This window comes from Rattus norvegicus, chromosome 9 (genome assembly GCF_036323735.1).
Source record: "Rattus norvegicus strain BN/NHsdMcwi chromosome 9, GRCr8, whole genome shotgun sequence".
NCBI classification, from domain to species: domain Eukaryota; kingdom Metazoa; phylum Chordata; class Mammalia; order Rodentia; family Muridae; genus Rattus; species Rattus norvegicus.
In genome coordinates, this window is record NC_086027.1 from 63,355,919 (window position 1) to 63,376,235 (window position 20,317).

Sequence of the window (20,317 nt, forward strand, 5' to 3'; positions counted from 1 at the left end):
AGAAAGTTCTAGGTTCAGGCCGTCTGTATTTTATTATATCAGTTATCCATTTACATTTGATTTTCCTTTTCTACCTTAGCCTCTTTTCTTCCACCTCCCCACCTTTTCAGGCCCCTTCCTTCTGTATACTACTATTTAAACTTTTATATACATTTAAGTTTAAAGTTCACATCTCATAGAAAGTGTAACATTTTCCTTTCTCTGTGGCATATTTCACTTAATATGATATCTGCTCCTATCAATTTACTGCAAGTAGCACAATTTCATTATTCTTTATGGTTGACTAGAATATACTATGAATATATATACCACATTTTCTTTAGCCATTCACCTTTACAGGAATGTGGCCTGGTTCCTTATCTTAACTACTGTGAATAATTCTTCAGTATTATGGATGTGCTGGTATCTCTGGTTTGCTTAGACTCCTTTATGTCTATACTTAGTGGTAAAGCGGATTGCGGTTCCTTCAGACACGCAGTGCCACTTTCCGTAATGGGTGCACAGCTTCATATCCCCATTAGCAGCAAGGAGAAGGGCTTTCCTTTTGTTGTATCCTCACGAGTGCTTGGTGATAGCCATTCCGAGTGGGGTGAGATAGACTCTTCAGGACACTTCCCCTTGCCTTTCTCTGGAACTGAGGGTGTTGAGTAATTTTTCACGTTTATTGCCACATTCATTTCTTCCTTTGAGAAGTGCGTGTTCAATGCATTTGCCCATATATTGATCAAATGACTTGGGGTTTTTTGTTTAACTCTTTGAATCCTTTATAAACATTTGAAGTGTTAACCCCTATCAGCACTGAGGCTGGCATGGCTCTTCTCTCATTTTGTATGCTGATGCTTCCCTCCAGTGGTTGGTTCCTTTGTTGTGCATTTTAATTTCTTTTTTTTTTAATTTTTTATTAGATATAGTTCTTTACTTACATTTCAAATGTTATTCCCCTTCCCAGTTTCCTGTCCATAAGTCCCCACCCTCTCCCCTCCCCCTCCCCCTCCCCCATACAGGTATTTCCCCTAAACATCCCCCTTACTGCCCCCCATATTCCCCTGCTCTGGGGGTCCGACCTTGGCAAGACCAAGGGTTTCCCCTTCCACTGGTGCCCCAACAAGGCTATTCTCTGCTACGCATGCATTGGAACCCTGGGTCAGTCCATGTATAGTCTTTTGGTAGTGGTTCAGTCCCTGGAAACTCTGGTTGGTTGGCGTTGTTGTTCTTATGGTGTTGCATTTTAATTTCTTACAGTCCCATTTGTCAGCTCCTGGGGTTAATCCTGAGCTATCAAAGTGAGTTCTTTTCATATTGTCATAATAGACATGTGACAGTCAGATGACAAATTGCAGGGGTGAGTTCTCTTCTACCATGTAGGCCCGAGGCTCTAACTCAGGTCATAAGGCTTGTCAGCACCACAGATCTTTCGCCGACCCACCTGAAGTGTAAATAATGGAGACTTCTATTATAGTTTAAAGCGTTTGCTAGGGCAGTCGCCCAGCTACTTTTCTTTCTTTCTTTCTTTCTTTCTTTCTTTCTTTCTTTCTTTCTTCCTTCCTTCCTTCCTTCCTTCCTTCCTTCCTTCCTTCCTTTCCTTTCTTTCTTTCTTCCTTCCTTCCTTTCTTCCTTCTTTTTCCTTTTCTTTCTTTCTTTCTGTCTGTCTGTCTGTCTGTCTGTCTGTCTTTCTTTCTTCCTTTCTTTTTAGAGAAAGGAGCTTTATTTTGTTTCAGTTTCACTGGGTTATAGTTCATCAAGGAGGAAGTGAAAGGTAACAGGAGCATGTGGTAGTGGGTCTCATGTGGTGAGGACCAACGAACTAGAACAAAATTAGGAGCTACTGTGAGGCTCACGGCTTAATCTTAGTAGCTAATATATTATAAATATCTGTCAGGTTCTGTGTCTTAAATGTTCACCTCTAAATGAACCTCATCACACACAGATCAAGTGTTTCCATATGAGTGTATAGCAAGCATTTCCCTTTCAAATCTTTAAAGAAAAAAATGAAAATAGATTCTTCTTTCATACAATACATCCTAGCCACAGTTTCCTCTCCCTCCACTCCTTTCAGCTACCTGGACCCTTTCTCTCTATCCAGTCCCCCTCTATTTCCTCTTCAGAAAAGAGCAGGCCTCTAAAAGGCTACAAACAGGACAACGCAAGATGCAACAAAACAAGGCAAACCTCTTATATCGAGGCCAGAGAAGACAACTCAGTGGGAGGAAAGAATATGTGGAACAGTGAAGCAGAGTCAGAGTTGTACCACTCCCACTCTTATAAGTCCCACAGAAAACGTAAAGCTAAGGGGAGATCAAAGAAGGTCACTCTCCTGACGAAGCACGATTGGGGGTACATGATCACAGGTTGGCATACAAAGCAACAAAATATGTAAATAAAGACATTGGGAGGCAGTCGTGTGCATCTCTGAGAGTCTAATGCAGTAGTACAGCAATGACTCCTTCGCACACAGAAATGTTACAGTGAAAATCAGTCATTTGTAAAATTATGCATTGATAATTATAGTTGAAAGTAAAACCACAATTCATCAAATATTAGGAAAAAATTTCCCCTTAACATATTATTCATTTGACTTTACTGAGGGAAGGACTCCAGAGCCTTGCATCAGAACCACTCAACTGGTGATGGAAGCCATAAATACTGTTTAAATAGCTCGGTTATTTTAGCCTACAGTCCACCACATGAGTAGTTCTCTGCTACAGTCCCTGCTGCCCCTTTCATGACTGCTGTCAGTTTTCCATCGGCTTTCTTCTCTCTGCATCCCTCCTCTGCCCACATGTTAGGAAGTAATTTCACCCGCTGAGCCAGCACGACGTCCCTATCCCATGTTTTCAGTGGTTGTGTATGCATGTTGCATGCATGTGTTAAGTCTGTATTTTTTGTTGGTAATTTATACTGAGTATCAGTTACATCATTTCTACTCCTCCCTCTCCTTTTCCACTTCTGTGCCTCCACTACCACTTTCAGAATTCATGACCTCTTCATTACTTAGCATCATGTGTACATAAACAGCCTGCTGAGTCCACCTGGGGTGGCTTGTATGTACCGCATGTTGAGGGCTGACCGCTTGGGATTACATAACTTTTCAGAGGGTTCTTCTCTTGAGAAGACTGAGTCTCCCTTCTTAACAGCCATTAATTCCCTCTAGCTCTTCATCTGAGAGTTGAGTCCCATCAGACTCCCCATCCATGTTGGCATGTCAACTGATATCGTCATTGTGCAGTTCTCTTTTAGGTGACCACATTGTTCAGGTTCAGTGTTACAAGACACTGTCCCCATAGCAGATGCCAAGGCTCTTCGACTCTTTCTGCCTCTTGGGTGATGGTTCCTGAGTCTTGGGCATAGGAGTTATGCTGTAGGTGTGTCGATTGGCACTGGCCACCCCACGGTCAGTTGTTATCTGTGCTTTGACCAGATATGGGTTTCTATAGTGGTCTCTGTCTAATGTAAAGAAAGACTCCTTGATGAGTGCTTAGGTCTGCACTTAGGTGTGGTATAACTCTGGGACAAGTATTAGAATATAATTGGAAACTATCCCGGTCGATGGTAGCAGTGGTAGTTTCTCCTCAAGGGTCCATGACCTCATCAGTCATGGTGTGCTTTCCTCATGCTTTCCTCTAGCAGTTTCAAAGTTTCCATCTTAAACTAAAGCCATTTGATTGGTTGTCAAATGGAGAGATTTGGATCTTCTTTCATTCTTCAACATATGTGTATCCTGCTCTCCTGGAGTCATTGGTTAATTGCCTTGAGTTTTTGTCAGTATATATTTGTCACCTTTGTTGAGAATCCGGTGGTCATCTGTGTCAGTTTCTTGGTCCTTTGTTTTATTTGATTGATCTATACCTCTGTATGTGACAGCAGCATGCTATTTACATCACTGTAGCTGTAGAATAACTCAAAACGGGTATGGTGATATCTCTAGTGGGTTTCTTTTTCCAGGACTGCTTTGCTACTTGGGATCTTATGGGTTTACATATGAATTCTTGTATTTTCTAGTTCTGCAGAAAATACTGCTAGAATTTTTGTGAGAATCTGCATATTGCCTCTGGTTAGATAGCTGCTTTTATAATATTACTGCTCTGTGAACCTAGGCAATTTTTCTATCTTCTAATGTTTACTTCTAATTATTTTTTTAAAGTCAATCTGTTTTTATTTGATTGATTGATTGACTGACTGACTGACTGACTTTTTAACAGGTTTTCAGTGTGTAGAATTATCTATATGTTCCAGACTAGTCTTGAACTCACAAAAATCTGCTTTCCTCTGCTTCAGTGTGCTGGGATTGCAGGCAATATACACCGTTACAGCCAGCTCAGTTTCTTTCCTGAGTTTCTTAAAGTTTTCATTGTAAGAGTTTTTCCCTTCCTTATTAAATTTATTCCTAGGTATTATTTCTAAACTATTCTAAGTAGGAATTCTTTTCCTAATTTTTTTCTCAGGATGCACTTATTACTGACACATAGAAAAGTCACTGGTTTTTATAGGTTGATTCTACATCCAGGTATGTCAGATGTGTTGTTTTGTTTTTGTTGTTTTTTGGGGTTTTTTTTTTTTCAGATCTGAGACTTCTCAGACAGGATTTTTAGGGTCTTTAGGGTAGAGGATCTTATTGCTGTGAAAAGAGCAATGTCTAAATGAAGGTTTGGTTTGGATGCATAGGTTCAGGTTATAGTCGATCCTGGCAGGAAAGGCATGGCAGAGTTCCTCACAACAGGAGGATACGACTAGGGCTCCTAGGAGACCAGGAAGCAGAGAGTAGATGATCCTGGTTCCCATTCTCCTTTTCCATGAATCTTGTCCCCCAGTGCTTAGGATGGTGCTGACCACGTTCAGGGTGGGTCTTCCCTCAGCCAAACTTCTCTCCGAACACCTTCACAGACATGCCCTGGGTTATGTCTAATATGTGTGTGTGCGTGTGTGTGTGTGTGTGTGTGTGTGTGTGTGTGTGTGTGTGTGCATGTACATGTAGAGACCAGAGATTGATATCTAGTATCTTCCTCAATCTTTATCCATCATAGTTTTTGAGACAGAATTTTATAGAACTAGAGCACATGGATAGGCAAGTTAGCCAGCCAAGCCCATAGGCTTCCCTAGTCCCTGCCTACCCAGCCTTAGGATTTACAGGTACATGCCACTGCACCTTGATTTCATGTGGGTGCTTGTGTGGCAGACACTTGCTAACTATATTATCTCCCCAACCCCACGAGTCTAAATTCAGCCAAGTTAAAAGTGAAGGTTAATTATGTCATAGGATTGATCATATTTCTATAAACAGGAATTATTTGACTGCTTCCTTACGTATTTTTTTAAATTTCCTTCTCTCCTATTACTCTAGCTAAAACTTCAACCATTATCTTAAAAAATAATAGAATATGGTCACCTATAAAGGCTTCAAGAAATCCGTTTTAATTTTTCCTCATTTAATGTAATATAAATATATATACTTATTATATTTAGTCTTAATTATGTTAATGTATATTCTTTCTCAGTATATTCTTACCCAGTTCTTCAGTTTTGATCATGAAGGAATAGTGAACTTTGTCCAAAGCCTTTATTCCATCTATCCGACTGATCTTATAATGTTTATCTCTGAGTCTATGTGCTATGTTACATTTATTAATTATGTATATTTAGCCATCCTGTATCTCTGGAGTCAGAAACTATCTTGATTATTTTGTACAGTGTTTTTTATGTGTTACTGAATTTGATTAGCAAATGTTTTATGAAGAACTTCTGTTTTTGTGTTATTACCAAAATTGGTCTCGTTATTGTTGTTGTTGTTATGTTTGGCTTTTTTGTTGATATTTGCTACAATCTGTCGTTATGTAGACTAGGCTGGCCTCAATTCACAGAAATCAGCCTGTCTCTGCCTCCCAAGTGCTGAGATTAAAGGTAGGGACCACCATGCCCAGCTTTTGTGTGTTACCTACTTTTATATTAGGGTAATAACTGGCATGGTAGAGTGATTTTCAATGTTCTTTCCATCTCTGTTCTATGTAATAACTTGAGGAACATTGATATTATTTCTTCTTTAAAGCTGAGGTAGAATTTGGCGGTAATCCTTCCCTTCTGTGTTTCTCTTACTGTGAGTCTTTTTTTAAATAACTTTTTATTGGTTCTTTGTGAATTTCATATCATGCACCGCAAACCCACTCATCTCCCCTTCCTTTCATACATGCCCTTCACCCTTCCTTCTCCACAACTCTCATTGTGGAAGCTAAAGTGGGTCACGGTGTATCCCACTGTATACCCTTTTGTGTACACTTCTTTGCTTGCAAATGTTTGTTGCAATGAGTCACTGGTTTGGTATGAGGCCTGTAGCTTCTGCTATACTATCAATACTGGATCCTCACTGGGACACCTCTTGGATATCCTCTTGTTGCCCTGTGTCATCCAGTAGCTTTGGATCTGAAAGACTGACTCTTTCATGAGACTCCAGGAGTTTATCTATGGGGTAGATGTAGGGGTAAGTCAATTCCAAGCCCTGGAACCAGGCCTGAGAGGTATCTGAGCTAGGCAGCCCACTAACGCTCTCTCACTTCCTTTCATGCTTGATGCTGCCTAGCTGGGGTCACACCATCAGGGCCAGCTTTGCTGTGCTGCTCTCCACCCTTTTCCTGTGCACATGCACACACACACCCCTAGCTAGGGCAGGCACACACACACACACACACACACACACACACACACACACACACACACACACACACACCCCTAGCCAGGGCAAGCTGTCCAAGCAAGGCACAGGGCCCACCTACTCTTCCAAGTATTTCAGATGGTGAGGGACAGACCTGTTCTCCCTTTCTCATGGCCCCAGGGCCATCTCTCCTGCCTGCCTTAGGTAGTGAGGGATGAAAGAAGGGAGGAAGGGCACAAGAGTGAGGATCGGCTCTCCCACACCCAGGCCAGCCTCCCACACCCAGGCCAGCCTCCCACACCCAGGCCAGCTCCACGCAATTCCATGTCCAGGGCCAGCTCTACTGTGCTGCCCAGGCAAGGTGCAGGGTCTGCTCTGGCTGGGAGAGTCTATTACTGCTTCAGTTCCATTGTTCATTAGAGATCTATTTGTTTTGTTTTATCTTGAATTAATTTATACAGTTTTAGACATTTATCCACTTGCTTATCGCTGATTTCTTTATACAGCTTTTTAAAAGGTAAATTTCCCAAATGTTTCCTAACGATCCTTAGGATTGTATTGGTATTTGTTTTAAACTCTCCCTTTTAACTCCTTATTTTATTAATTTGACTATTTTCTCTTTCTTTTGATTAAGAGATTATGCATTTTATCTTTTGCCAAGAACCAACTCTGTTTCATTGATTATTTGCATTGTTCTTTTAGTTTAGTGTCCTATTTCATTAATTTATTATTTCTTTCCATCTGTTGCTTCTGGACTGGACTCAGTTTGTTTTATAAGACTTTGAGTGCATCCCTAGTGAGAGCACCCTGATTTCTTACTGTGAGCGCTCATGATGTAAGTGTGTGTGAAAGCTTCTTTAACTGTATCACAAAGCCGCAGATAGGTTGTCTTTTTATTTCATTTGACTCTAGGGTTTAAAATTTTTTCCTTCCTGATTTTTTTAATGACCCATTGATTATTCAAGAGTAGCTGTTCAATCTCAATATATTTAACGTTTCTGTAGCTTCTCCAGCTATTGATTTCTAGTTTTATTCTAATATGATCTGCTAAGATACAAAAATTATTTTTATAATTTTGTTTCTGTTAAGACTTGCTTTAACACCTAAAATGTTACTGCCTTTTGGAGAGGGCTGTGTGGGACTCTGTTATAGTAAGGTTTTCCTTGGCATATAGCAAGGCATGACTATCCCTTCCCAATTCTGGAACAAAGATACCTTTTCCTGGTAGCCATAGCAATGAGATGAGCAGAAAATACCAATAGCTGACTCTGTGGAAATAATCACAGTGGGGCTATTAGTATTCTCCAGTAAAAGAGGCAGGGAGAATCAAAGACCCGTATCTATAACACAGCCACCACTCCTTTCTACTTCCCAACTGCATGTGACCTTGGAAAGGTCCTACACTAGAGTCCATGAGAGGTAGAAGAGTAACTGAAGACACTCTGGTGGTGCTTCAGTGGGGTCGTTACATGAAGTTTGGACTTACCAAAAACACAGATGTTTCTGAGTCATCCACAAACCTAAAAGTAACCCCTCACCTGTGTTTCTGTAAAGTCCTAAACTCAGTGAATCCAAGAATATAAAAAATAAAATTCTGTCTTTTATCCCCACTAGATCTGGCACCACAGTGCCCCAAGATATCTGCTAGATATCTCAAGTCTCAGTCAGCAAAGCCTCTCACCCGCTTTGCTCCATCCCGTATCACACTGCCGAAGGCTCTCTCTGAGCCTGGCAGCCATCTCTCTCCCTATCTAGTTCTCAAGGCAGGTTTCCATGTCAGAAACACACATCCCAATCACACAGCGGCCCAGTGTCTCTAGCCACCGCACACCTTCTTACACTTAAATTGCTACATGAAAGAACACACAACACAATAACCTCTGATCCAATTGATAAGATATAATTGCCCACCTAAACATACAAAGCCCCATACACATCCATCCCTTAAGAACATTTGTAACAACCTGTAAAGGAACAGTGTGGAATCTAAACATCAGCTTCCATGTTGTCTCCACCACTTCTCTGCCGTCTCCTCCCTCTTCTGTTCCCATCTCCTCCTCTTCCCTCAAACTTTTCTCCCGCCCATCCTTCCTTCTCGTCCAATGACAGGCCTCATTCTATCTTGTGCCTGCCTCACCTGTGACATCATCCCACAGGACCCTATTAGGTAAAATAATCACCTTGGTTTTCTATTGGCTTCGAAAAATAGTTATTTGTACATAACTCCCCAGTAAAAGTCTTGTAACAGCCGCTGAGATGAATGTTTATTATACTTCTGATAAATGGAATATTCTGCATATGTCTGTTTAGTGTGTTAGATGTCTGGTTCACTTTAACGGTTTTTTTCAGGCCACATGATCTATATATTGAAGTCTGGACCTGTCTGTCCCTTCATGTTCAGTAGTGTTTGGTTTATGAAATTGATTGCTTCAATATATATATAATATATATGTAATATAATTTTCATATATATGTATATATAATATATAATTGTTATATCTTCCTGATGAATTAGTTCCTGTATTGATATCTCATGACCTTTCTTCTTCTGTTTTGACTTGCAGTCTACTTTCTATATGAATAGCTATAGATGTTTACTTTGGCTTTGACTTCTTGCTGTGTTGATTTCCATTGTTCTACTTTTGCTCTGTGTGTGTCCCTTGGTAGATATGATTCTTATTTACAAAGAGTACTCATATCACATGTTTATGATTCTTATTAACAAAGAGTACTCATATCACATGTTTATTCAATCAACTGGACCACAAATTTTAGTTGTAGAGTGAACATGACTCACATTAATGTTTTCCTTTGAAAGGCTTACTGACTACTGTGATTTTGTTGGTTGTTTTCCTCGTTGGTTGGTTATTGTGGGCTCTCCCTTTATTCCCTTCTTCTTAGGGTGTTGCTGGCTTATTGACATGACTGATTCTTTCTACTTCATCTTTGTTTCTTGCTCTTATGGAATTTATTCTTCCCTTTGCTATCATGATTGAGATCTTCAGATCCTTTATGTTTAGGATTCCTTCAGATACTGTTGGTGTTGCTGGCTTGGTAGCCATGTTTTATTTTGGTCTTGTCTTGAAATATCTTTATTTCCTCCATCAATTTTAAAATATACTTTTATTGGATATAGTGATCTTGGTTGGCAGTTACATACTTTGAAGGCCTCAAATATATCATTTTCCTGCTTTCCCCGCAGGGTTTGGGATTTCTATTGAGGTCTGATGTTATCTGATGTGCTTACCTTTGTAGATAAGCTGGCGATTTGTGTTACAACTTTTAATATGCTTTGTTTTGTGATTTTGCCATATTAACTGAAATGTGTCAGATGAAGGTTGTTCCCTGGCTATGTCTATTTGTGTTGAATAGTCATTCCTTCCAGGATTTGAAATATTTCAGCTCTCATTACATTTATTTTTAATTTGGAGAAATGTCTCAATACATTTTAATTAAAATTTTATTTCATACAATATATTTTAATAATATTTTTACTCTCCTCCAACTTCTCCCAGAACTACTTCCACAACCTATTCAACTTTATATTCTTTCTCTCTCTCTCTCTCTCTCTTTCTCTCTCTCTCTCTCTCTCTTTCTCTCTAAAACTCATAAAAAATTAAAAATCTGTAAGACAACATCAGAACAAAACTAAATGAAAGAAAAACCAACAAAAAAACCTTAGAGTTAATCTTGTATTGACCAAGTAACTCCTGGACATTGGCCTGCCCTACCATGTAGTTGATATACCCATGACACTGTATTGAGTCAGCTGTAGTTGTTAAATAGGCTTTTCTCTGCCGTTAGTTTTATCCCAGCTCCTTCTTTAACGCATTAGGTTCTCACATTTGATCTGGAAGGCTGCAGGATGCTGATTTGTTGTTCCTGCTGGTGTCTGAGTGCAGTGTTTCAGTCTTCCATCACTAGTAGTCTTTCTTCACTGTTGTTTGTTGTGTTCTACTTTTCATATGTGATCTATGTTTTATATGTATATGTGTACATGTGTGGGGATGTATGCATGCCCTTGTATGCACATGCAGAAGCCAGAGAAGGGCATCAAGCATCTTCCTCTATTATTCTCTTCTTTCTTCCGGTGAGGCAAGCTCTCTGAACCTGAGGCTCTTCCTTTCACCTGTGCTGTTTGGCCAGGATCTGCTTGTTTCTGCCTGCCAGTGCTGGAGTTACAGGCATAACTAGCTAGCTGTGTCTGACTTTTAAGTGGGTAATGGGAATTGAAACTCTCTGGTCCTGATGTTTATGTAACAAGTTTTTCTTACCACTGAGCTATGTCTCCAGCCCACTGATATTCTTTTGACTGCTCGATCAAATCTATTGCTTATGCTTCCTTCTCTGCTTCATTTCTAACATTCTGTTCTCTTTTCTCCTCATCAAATATCAGGTTTCTTGTTCTATTACTCAGCATGTGGCTGGCTTGCTGAACTTTTTATCTATGCTGTAAATGAATTCCCACACTACTTTCATATGCTTATTTTTGATGTCATTATCATTTTTATAAAGTAGACTTTTGGATTTTTGGTTTAGTACTTGAACCATGTCAATCTCTTTGGATGTGGTAGTTGATGAGCCATGGTCTTTGGAGGGATCTTGCTCTTTTCTCATGGATCTTGTATTTCTGTTACAGTTTCTATATCTGAGGATGGAATGTCTGCTTCTGTTTCACTTGTGACTCTTAGGGAGCAGTCTCCTCTCAGTCTCCATACCACTGAGGAACATTGACTGTAACACAACTTCAAACCGAACAGGATGCAGAAATACAATAAAAATTGCTAAGATAGCAGTAACCATGGAAGTGACAAAAGTAATATTCATGGTAAAAGTAGAAATGATAAAGAAGATGGCTCAACAGTAAGGGCACTGGCCGCACAAGCCTGACTGATGATCTGAGTTTGATCCCTGGAACCCTGGGTAAGGTGGAAGGAGCTCATTGTCTCAGCAAAGTTGTCCTCTTAACCTGTACATGTGTTCGTGGCACACAGAGCCATAAATCACACATTGCATATAAGAACACACAACAATAATACTTATGATACAAAGACAATTTTAATTGCACTAGCACCACTTCTTTTGCATAGAGAACACACATAGCAGAAAAAGGGTGATGTACAGGAACAGCTTCTTTCTGAGTCCCATAAAGTTGTCCGCCAAGTAGAAAGAGGCGGTTAGTTAGTCTGTCCTTCCTACCATGTGGACAGTGATGAACCAGGGCAGTCAGATGGAATTTCCTCCCTGCGTACCAGAGGCTATGCTGACCACCATTAGCTTTGAATCTTGGTCCAGCAGATTTCCCTGCACTCCTGAGACTCCTGAGTTTCTTGGGTGTCTAGTGCTGTGCTCAAAGGCCACCCCGGACTGTATTACCAGTTGTAGCAAGCAAGTAAAGCACTGAGCCCTGTATACAAGGTCCACTCTGCGTTCTCAAGCCTTTAACCACTAGCCAGAGGGACAAGGCTGAAATGCAGCATCCCACCTGTCTACAAAGTAACCAGTGCTACCAACAGTGAGCCCTACCTCAGACAAATGCCTTCAGAAGACAAATTCATCTGTTCACCTCAAGCTCAAGGCTGTGAGACTCTTCATCTATCCTCAGGTGATGGGCTAAGGTCCCAGGAACCAAGGGCAGTACTCCCATTCTCTGTACCCTTAACTGCCCAAGGAGCCTTCTGGTACTTCAACTCCTCTCCAGGTTCCTTGACTTCTGACCAGTCATTTTATTAGGCTCTGAGGGTAACAAAGTCTTGAACAATAGCTCCTTCTCTAGATGACACCTAGCCACTGCACTCTGAGGTTTGGGACATTGTTTACAGCTCTAGTTGGTGGTGTTAACCTGGAGCTTAAATGTGAGGTGGACTATAGTCTCGTGAGATAGCCAGCTTTGTTCAGAGTATTCAAGAATGTATACTCTGAGATTAAGAAGAATCACATGAGTAAATCGTTCAATTGCAAGAATAAGCCACACAGGGCAACAAACAAAAACAAACAAACAAAAAACCCATGTTTTACCAGATAGGCCACGGATAACACCAGCTGCAGTAAACTCACTCCCGTCTGCTACACCTAGGAGGAGTATGAAAGTCCATCCCAAGAACAGTTTTGTGCTTTTGGAGAAACTACGGTCACAAGACCTTCTCTTGTTTTCTTGGAGTCTTTTCACAAGCATTCAGAATTCCTCTTGAATGACTGCATTCTTGCAATGTGTTCTGACAGGGAGTAGCAGAGTAGAGACAGTAACTACCTGACCAGATGTCTCAAATAAGCTGCAGGCTTGTCCTGTGGTTAGGGTATCAGTTTGTTTCAACTGACCCTGCTGGCGAGCCTTTTAGACAAAGCGTCTGACTCCCCTACCTTCACCAGGGAGCCAACTAAAGGCCTTGCTGCTTGCTCCTTCCCAGGTGTCAGTGGTCCATTTCCTGCACTTTCCCCCTACCCCCCATGCTTCACTCCCTTCTGATTCCCCTCCTCTTGCCATCTTTATCTCTTTGGACTAGAGCTGTGCTCACTTTTCTCCTTTGCCCAGACTCATTGAGGCAGCTTCTTATTTCTAATTGTTTGTATTTTCAAAGGTTGTAAGCTTTTAGTTCCATATTCCTTCTTCTCTTGTGTCTGTGTTTTCACTGAATTGAGTTACATATTAAGTTTGCCCATATGACAGAAGCCATTTATGAAAGGCTAAAAGCATACCAGTAACCTGGAGATGACACATCGTACTGCATGGTCTGCAATAGATAATTCTGAATTGCAAGGTTTTCAGAAATCTCATCTGAAAATTGCTTCTTGCAGCTGATATGTCTTTCCTGTTATTAAATTAATGATTTTATTATCAATTAATTATTTTATTAATAAATAGATATTAAAGTATTAATTTAATATTAAGTATTAAAAATAATACCACCTGGACATTAGTCTACCTATTGGGCAAATTTTCTGCAGATCAATGAAGATGTACTCTTTGTAGCAATTCTATGTAGACAAATTGATGATTTCATAATTCCTAATGATGATTGTATAGAATTCCTAAATTTATACAAGTAATTTTGAGCCCTCTATAATATAATATAAAATACTGTAATTAGGGTTCTATAAACCTTCATGTGTTATGGGCTAATAGCACTAAGATGGAAAGCAGGTTTGAAACAGATTTATAATCAATGAAAATATTCTTTCTGGGCTGGCTATGAAACCATTATCTGATAACTAAAGGCCATAAAACTGGGTATGGACAATTTACTGTAGGTGCAAGGACAAAAAATAAAATATTATCTGGACTTAGTTTTACAAAACTTCAGTACTAATGAAACACAAGGCAGATAATTTCCCTCTAGATAAAACCATGCTAACTTAGACACAAGAATTATTGTTTTAAATTCTTAATGACCTGTATGTAGAACTAGTGGCAGAAAATGAATGTTTAATTAGATAACTAGTCTTAATGGAAACACATGTAAACATTTCTGTTTTAACTCCTTATTCAATTTATGATTTGAATTTATGTTTGAACTTATTGTGAACTTAAAAAAATTCTTAGAATACCATGTGATCATGTATCCCGAAAAAGTACAAGAACTAGGAGTGATGACAATAGAAGCAGAAGCAGAAGAGAAGCAGGATAGAGGCATAGCAGAAGGAGAGCAGAGAGAGCAGGCAAGCGGCTTCTTACCATGAGATAGGTTTTTGCCTAACAGCAAGTTTCTTCTTACTGACAAGGACAGGGCTTTTCTGTCACTAAAAAGGTAAAAGCTTTTTCTTTCTCTTAGAAATAAAGGTTGGAGCTGCATATGTAGCAGAGGATGGCCTTGTTCAGCACCAATGGGAGGAGAAGCCCTTGGTCCTACCAAGGCTGGGCCCCCCAATGTAGGGGAATGGTAGGGTGGAAAGGCAGGACGAGGTAGATGATTGGGGAGGGGGAATACCCTTAGAGAAGAAGGAGGAGGGGGGATAGGATGGGAGGCTTATAGATAAGAAACCAGGAAAGGGGGTTACATTTGAAATGTAAATAAAAATATCCAATTTAAAAAAAAAGAAAGAAATAAAGGTTGGAGCTTTCTTTTCATCCAGAATGCATGAGTTCTTTCTGCACTGACGCTTGCTCAATGAAACCTGTTCATGGGGGCTTTTGCTCCATCCACCATGTGTATGTGTGTGTGTGTGTATATATATATAATATATATGTATGTATTTATAAGTATAGGTGTGTGTGTGTGTGTGTGTGTGTGTGTGTGTGTGTGTGTGTGTGTGTGTAAGTTGATGAGACAGATGGTTGGACCCAACAAAAAGGTGAATGAATGTGTGTATATGAATGTGTGTATAAATATATGTATGCATATTTGCTTGAGTAAGTTTTTCTTTCTGTGAGAATGACTTTCTTTTCCTGGTTCAGTAAAAGTTAACTGCTCCAAGCCTCCCTCTCACCTGGCCATTGAAAGGTGAGGCTTCAGGCAAGAGAGAAAGGAGCCTTAGCAATAAATCCTCTACTGAATTCCACATGCCATACAGCATATGTTAATTGCCAGAGAATTGTAAAGTAAGTTTATAAAGTGTTGAGTTTTCCAGTGCTTACTGAAGCCCAGAGAATTATAAAGTACATAATAAGAGAGGTAAAGAGTTGGTTCCCCAGCATTTAGGGAAGCACAGAACAGTGTGAAAAGGTAAAGTGTTTAGCACGGAACAGTTAGAGAGTTAAAATGCGAGAGAGAGATCCTCAGTCTTTTGGCATCCAATGCTGTGTCCCACTTCAACCCATTCCAGCCAGGGCAGGCCCCTGGCACCTCTGTTATTCACTGATTTGGATGTTAAAAATCTGTAGTTTTTTGTAAAGGATAAACAGGTAATGGAAGTGGGTTTGTTTATTCAAGCGGATAAGCATATTTAATTATTCATGTTTGTCTTATAAATGTCTGTGTTTTAGTACGGTCACTGGTTTGTTGTGCTTTAGAAAGTTATGCATTCTTTCTTTTTTCCTTCCAAGATAAAATCTCTTCTTGGGAAAAATGAGGAAGAGCTGGCTGAAGCAGTGAAGTGTCGGGATGCTGCCCTGAAAGAAAGCCAGAAGTTGAAAGGGGACCTGGAGGCATTGGAGGACAGGGAGAACAAGAAGGCAAGGCACCGTCTGTGAAAGTCTGTGTCTGGCAGGGGCATATGAAATCTGACAAGCCACATTCCCTAACTTCCTTTCCCATTCATGGAAAGAGGAGATGAGATCAGTGAAAGGTTAAAATAGCTGTATATGTCACACTGTGACTACCAGGAGGGTCGTATTGTTTTCTGTTGAAGCCAGTCAGATGGATGGATAGATGGTGTAACCACCTCTGAGGGTCCTCTACTTACCTGTTTCTTTGAACTTCTCTTGGTTTTTTGGAAACGGTATGACCATGTATCCCAGGCTGGTCTGAGAGTGTCTGTCCTTAGTCCCTGGCCATCCCCTGGTCCTGGGGCTGGGATTATGGTTTTACATCCTGCCCAGCCTCCTCTTTGCATCTAAGTAGTGTCATAGGGCCTTGCTGTGAGGCTTCACCTTAACAATACTCCTGTGTTTAGATTTTTCATTAACACATCGTAATCGTGTACATTATATGACATTTTCATACATCTATAAACACAACAGCCATACCATACTCAGCATAGCTGTCAGCTCAAGCATTCATCCTTTATGTAGAGAACATTTGATATGTATGTGACTAGCTGCTTATACTGTTTATATGTGAAACATTCAACTAATTCTTGGCAGAAATGTGATCTTATTGTCATTGAAAAACCATTAGAGTGGCACCACTGACTGGATAACCATCCCATGGTCCTTCCTCTACCACCTTTCCAAGGCTCTAACAATCACTCTTTTCTACTTTGTTGAGATCAGGTTTTTAGCTTCCACACTTAACTGAGCATATACATTATATATCTTTCTGTGCCTGAGTTATTTCAGTTAATCTAATGTCTGCCACTTCCACCCATGTTGCTACAAATAACAGAATTCTGTTATGTCTGAATAATATCCAATTATGTATGTGTGCCATGTTTTTATCCCTTCCCCTATCCATACCTCAAACTTCTCTGTGTATATATGTGTATATATACATATATGTATATGTACATACATACACACATACATACATATACATACATGTACATATACATACACACATATAATCTGTTGTATATGGATGCATGTGGATGCATTGTGGAGGTCAGAGGAAATTTTGCAGGAGTCAGTTTTCTCCTTCCATCATATGGATCCCAGAGAGGGAACTCAGGTCATCATGCTTAGTGGGCTGTGCTGTACACTCTGAACCCTCTTGCCAGCCCATCTCAAGCTTCTTGACAGCCAGTGGTAAGCATTACTGCGTCTTCCCAGAGGGAGACCTATGGACACGATTCTTTAGCAGCTTCTCTTTCTCTCCCCAGCCTTTTATTCTAGATAATTTCAGACATGCTCTCTTTTTCTGAGCCCATGAGAAGACAGCTGAGCATACTTCTCCATGATCACCTCTGAACCACAGAAGTTGTTGGCCCATTATGTTCACTTAATTGTGTGCTGTGCTGTGGCAGTAGTCAGGAAATTGCCACATTTCCATGGAGAACTTTTCTTCTTCTCAAAACACAATAACTTTTTTTTATCAGATATTTTTTTATTTACATGTCAAATGTTATTCCCTTTCCCGATTTCCTGCCCATAAGCCCCCTATTCCCTTCCTCTCCCCTTCTTCTTTAAGGGTGTTCCTCTCCCCATCCAGCCCCCCTTTCTGCCCTCCCCCCCCCACATTCCCCCACACTGGAAGTACAATCTTGGCAGGACCAAGGGCTTCGCCTTTCATTGGTGCAAAACAAGGCTATCCTCTGCTACATATGCATTTGAAGCCATGGGTCAGTCCATGTATAGTCTTTGGGTTTAGTTTAGTCCCTAGGAGCTATGGAAGGTTGGCATTGTTGTTCTTATGGGGTTGAAGGCCCCTTCAGCCCTTTCAATCCTTTCTCTAATTCCTCTAATAGGGGTCCCATTCTCAGTTCAATGGTTTACTGCTAGTATTCACCTCTATATTTATCATGCTCTGGCTGTGTCTCTCAGGAGACATCTACATCAGGCTCCTGTCAGTGTGCACTTCTTAGCTTCATCAATCTCATCTAGTTTGGTGGCTGTATATATGTGGGCCACATGTGGGGCAGGCTGTGAATGGCCGTTCCTTCAGTCTCTGCTCCAAACTTTGCCTCCATATCCCCTCCTATGAATATTTTTGTTCCCCCTTTTAAGAAGGACTGAAGCATCTGCACTTTGGTCATCCTTCTTCTTCTTGAGCTTCATGTGGTCTGTGCTTCTGTATTGAGCTTCTGTATTTTTGGGTAATTCGAGCTTTTGGGCTAATATCCACTTATCAGTGAGTGCATACCATGTGTGTTTTTCTGTGATTGGGTTACCTCAGGATGATATTTTCTAGTTCCATCCATTTGCCTATGAATTTCATAAAGTCATTGTTTTTGATAGCTGAGTAATACTCCATTGTGTAGCTGTACCACATTTCTGTATCCATTCCTCTATTGAAAGGCACCTGGGTTCTTCCCAGCTTCTGGCTATTATAAATAAGGCTGTGATGAACATAGTGGAGCATGTGTCTTTGATATATGTTGGAGCATCTTTTGGGTGTATGCCCAGGAGAGGTATAGCTGGGTCCTCAGGATACAATAACTTAAGAAACAAAAATGAACCACACCTTACCCTTTTCTTACCTTGTTTCATTTTCCTTTAGGTGGGTAACTTTCAGAAACAATTAGCAGAGGCTAAAGAAGACAACTGCAAAGTCACAATCATGCTGGAAAATGTGCTGGCTTCCCACAGTAAGATGCAGGGTGCCCTGGAGAAAGTCCAGATAGAGCTCGGGAGGAGAGATTCAGAGATCGCAGGCCTCAAGAAGGAAAGGTACTGATATATGTTTTCAGCCCTTTTGAGGAAGAGCATGAAGTCTCTTTGAGTATCATTTACTTTGGAAAAACTATTAAAGTGGTGTTTGAAGAACTAGCAGGTTAGGGGCTAATCCTGCAGTTAGAAAGCTTTGCAAAGGTCCAAGTTGCCCCTGGTAGAGTGACAGGAAGGAAACTGTGTCCTTGAAGCATGTGGACTTCTAACCATTACTACTTTCTGCACCATTCAAGCCTAATTGCAAGGTTAATAACTTTCTTAGGTTAATCAGTCTGAGAATTACTTCTAGCTGTGTTTAATTACTGGATTTCATTGAATATTTCAAAATTACATAAAATGTCAAACAATTTAAAAATAAAGAAAAATTACATTTAATATTTCTTTTGTGCTAAGAAAAAAATGGCCCGAGGCTGATCGTGCCTCTGGGATACATTATGTATGTTCCAGTTCATACTGCTTCTGTGTATGAGGTGACAAGGGAATTGTATTTTTCCCACTGTATTTATCTTTATTTTGTGTATTATAAATGTGTTCTCTAGTACATTAATTTTTTAAAATGCAAGATAATAAAATATAAAATATTGTTTGCTTGTCACAGTACATCTCAGAGTAGCTGTTATATTTAGAAGCAAAAATCTTAGCTGCAGGCCAAACCTTACCAAGCTGGTAAATCAGTACACTAAATGGCCATGCCAGAAACCGGTCAAAAACATGGATTCATAGCCTAATGAGTAAGTGTGATTGAGTCACATGCGAGACAATGGTTTAATTCCTTAGGAGCCTTCCTTTCTTGCCCTGAAGATGAAGTTATATTATATGCTCTCTGATATTTTGAGCATGTATAACTGCTGATAATGCAGTCTGAGCTCCGAAAACCAAGGCGTCCTGGACCTTACACATGGTGCCATCATTCCTGTGCCCTCCTTTACAGTCACCTCTTGTGCTTTCCTTCCATTGTTAGGTCTCTAAATCAGCAGCGAGTACAGAAGCTTGAAGCGGAGGTGGACCAGTGGCAGGCCAGGATGCTGATTGTGGAGGCCCAGCACAGCAATGAGGTAGAAGCCTGGTGTGGAGCTGCCAACACCCATCTGTTCAGTTCTGTTGTGACCGTAGGTTTCAGAAAAATGAAACACAGAAGGTCCCTTTTCATTAGTAATTCTGGACAGTGACATATAGAAAATTGGTAATTGCATAATTTTGACTGATTTTTTTGTCTTGTGTTATCTATATTCTCCTCATTTATAAATGCACAGGTTATTTCAGGAGTTAAATGTTTTTAGAAAATAATGTCTAATCTCAGAGGTAGCTGGCGACCCTGTTAGTGAGAAGACATGTGTATGCATGTGTGCCCACTAAGTATATATCCACACATACATATTTATAGAAAGCATGAATACGCCTTTAAATGTTTGTTTATTTGGAGGCTAGAGTACTCATGTACTCTGTGTGGAGCACATGTGTGTGGAAGTTACATGGCAAATTGTGAGACTCCATTTTCTCCTAATGAATCCAAATGACTGAACTGAAGGCAGCAAAATGGGTGGCAGGAGACTTCTTCTACTGAGACTTCTCGTTGGCCCTTAAATCAGCCTGGTTTGGGAAAAGTAAACAAGGAATAGTTGCCAGTTTTTAATCTCCTAGAGAATGAGACCAGAAGATAGAATCAGTAAGAGAATAACTAATGAAACTCTTAAAAATCAAGGTAATGTAAGCTAGCTCTATTCTCCCATACTCTCTGATCTCCGATAGAACTGCCT

The 20,317-nt window shown here is 40.3% G+C and overlaps 2 protein-coding genes across 31 annotated transcripts in view; one reads left to right on the top strand and one right to left on the bottom strand.

Annotated features, from left to right (window-relative positions):
* Positions 1-20,317, top strand: part of Ccdc150 (coiled-coil domain containing 150) — a 115,683-nt gene that overhangs the window by 67,957 nt on the left and 27,409 nt on the right. For 29 of the 30 annotated variants that reach the window (XR_010054598.1, XR_010054599.1, XR_010054600.1 and 26 more), the window contains 3 exons: positions 15,621-15,749; positions 18,391-18,560; positions 19,522-19,615. Coding sequence is in view for 16 of the 30 variants with exons in the window: in XM_039083603.2 (XP_038939531.1) it covers positions 15,621-15,749; positions 18,391-18,560; positions 19,522-19,615 (393 nt within the window). In the remaining 14 variants the exon portion in view is untranslated. Of the gene's footprint in view, positions 1-15,620; positions 15,750-18,390; positions 18,561-19,521; positions 19,616-20,317 lie in introns of those variants that run through there. The other variant, XR_010054605.1, reaches the window with a different exon arrangement.
* Gtf3c3 (general transcription factor IIIC subunit 3) overlaps positions 19,942-20,317 on the bottom strand; it is a 61,616-nt gene continuing 61,240 nt past the window's right edge. The window contains exon 18 of the mRNA XM_063267350.1: positions 19,942-20,197. Within this exon, the coding sequence (XP_063123420.1) occupies positions 20,141-20,197 (57 nt within the window). The 3' untranslated portion in view covers positions 19,942-20,140. The remainder of the gene's footprint in view (positions 20,198-20,317) is intronic.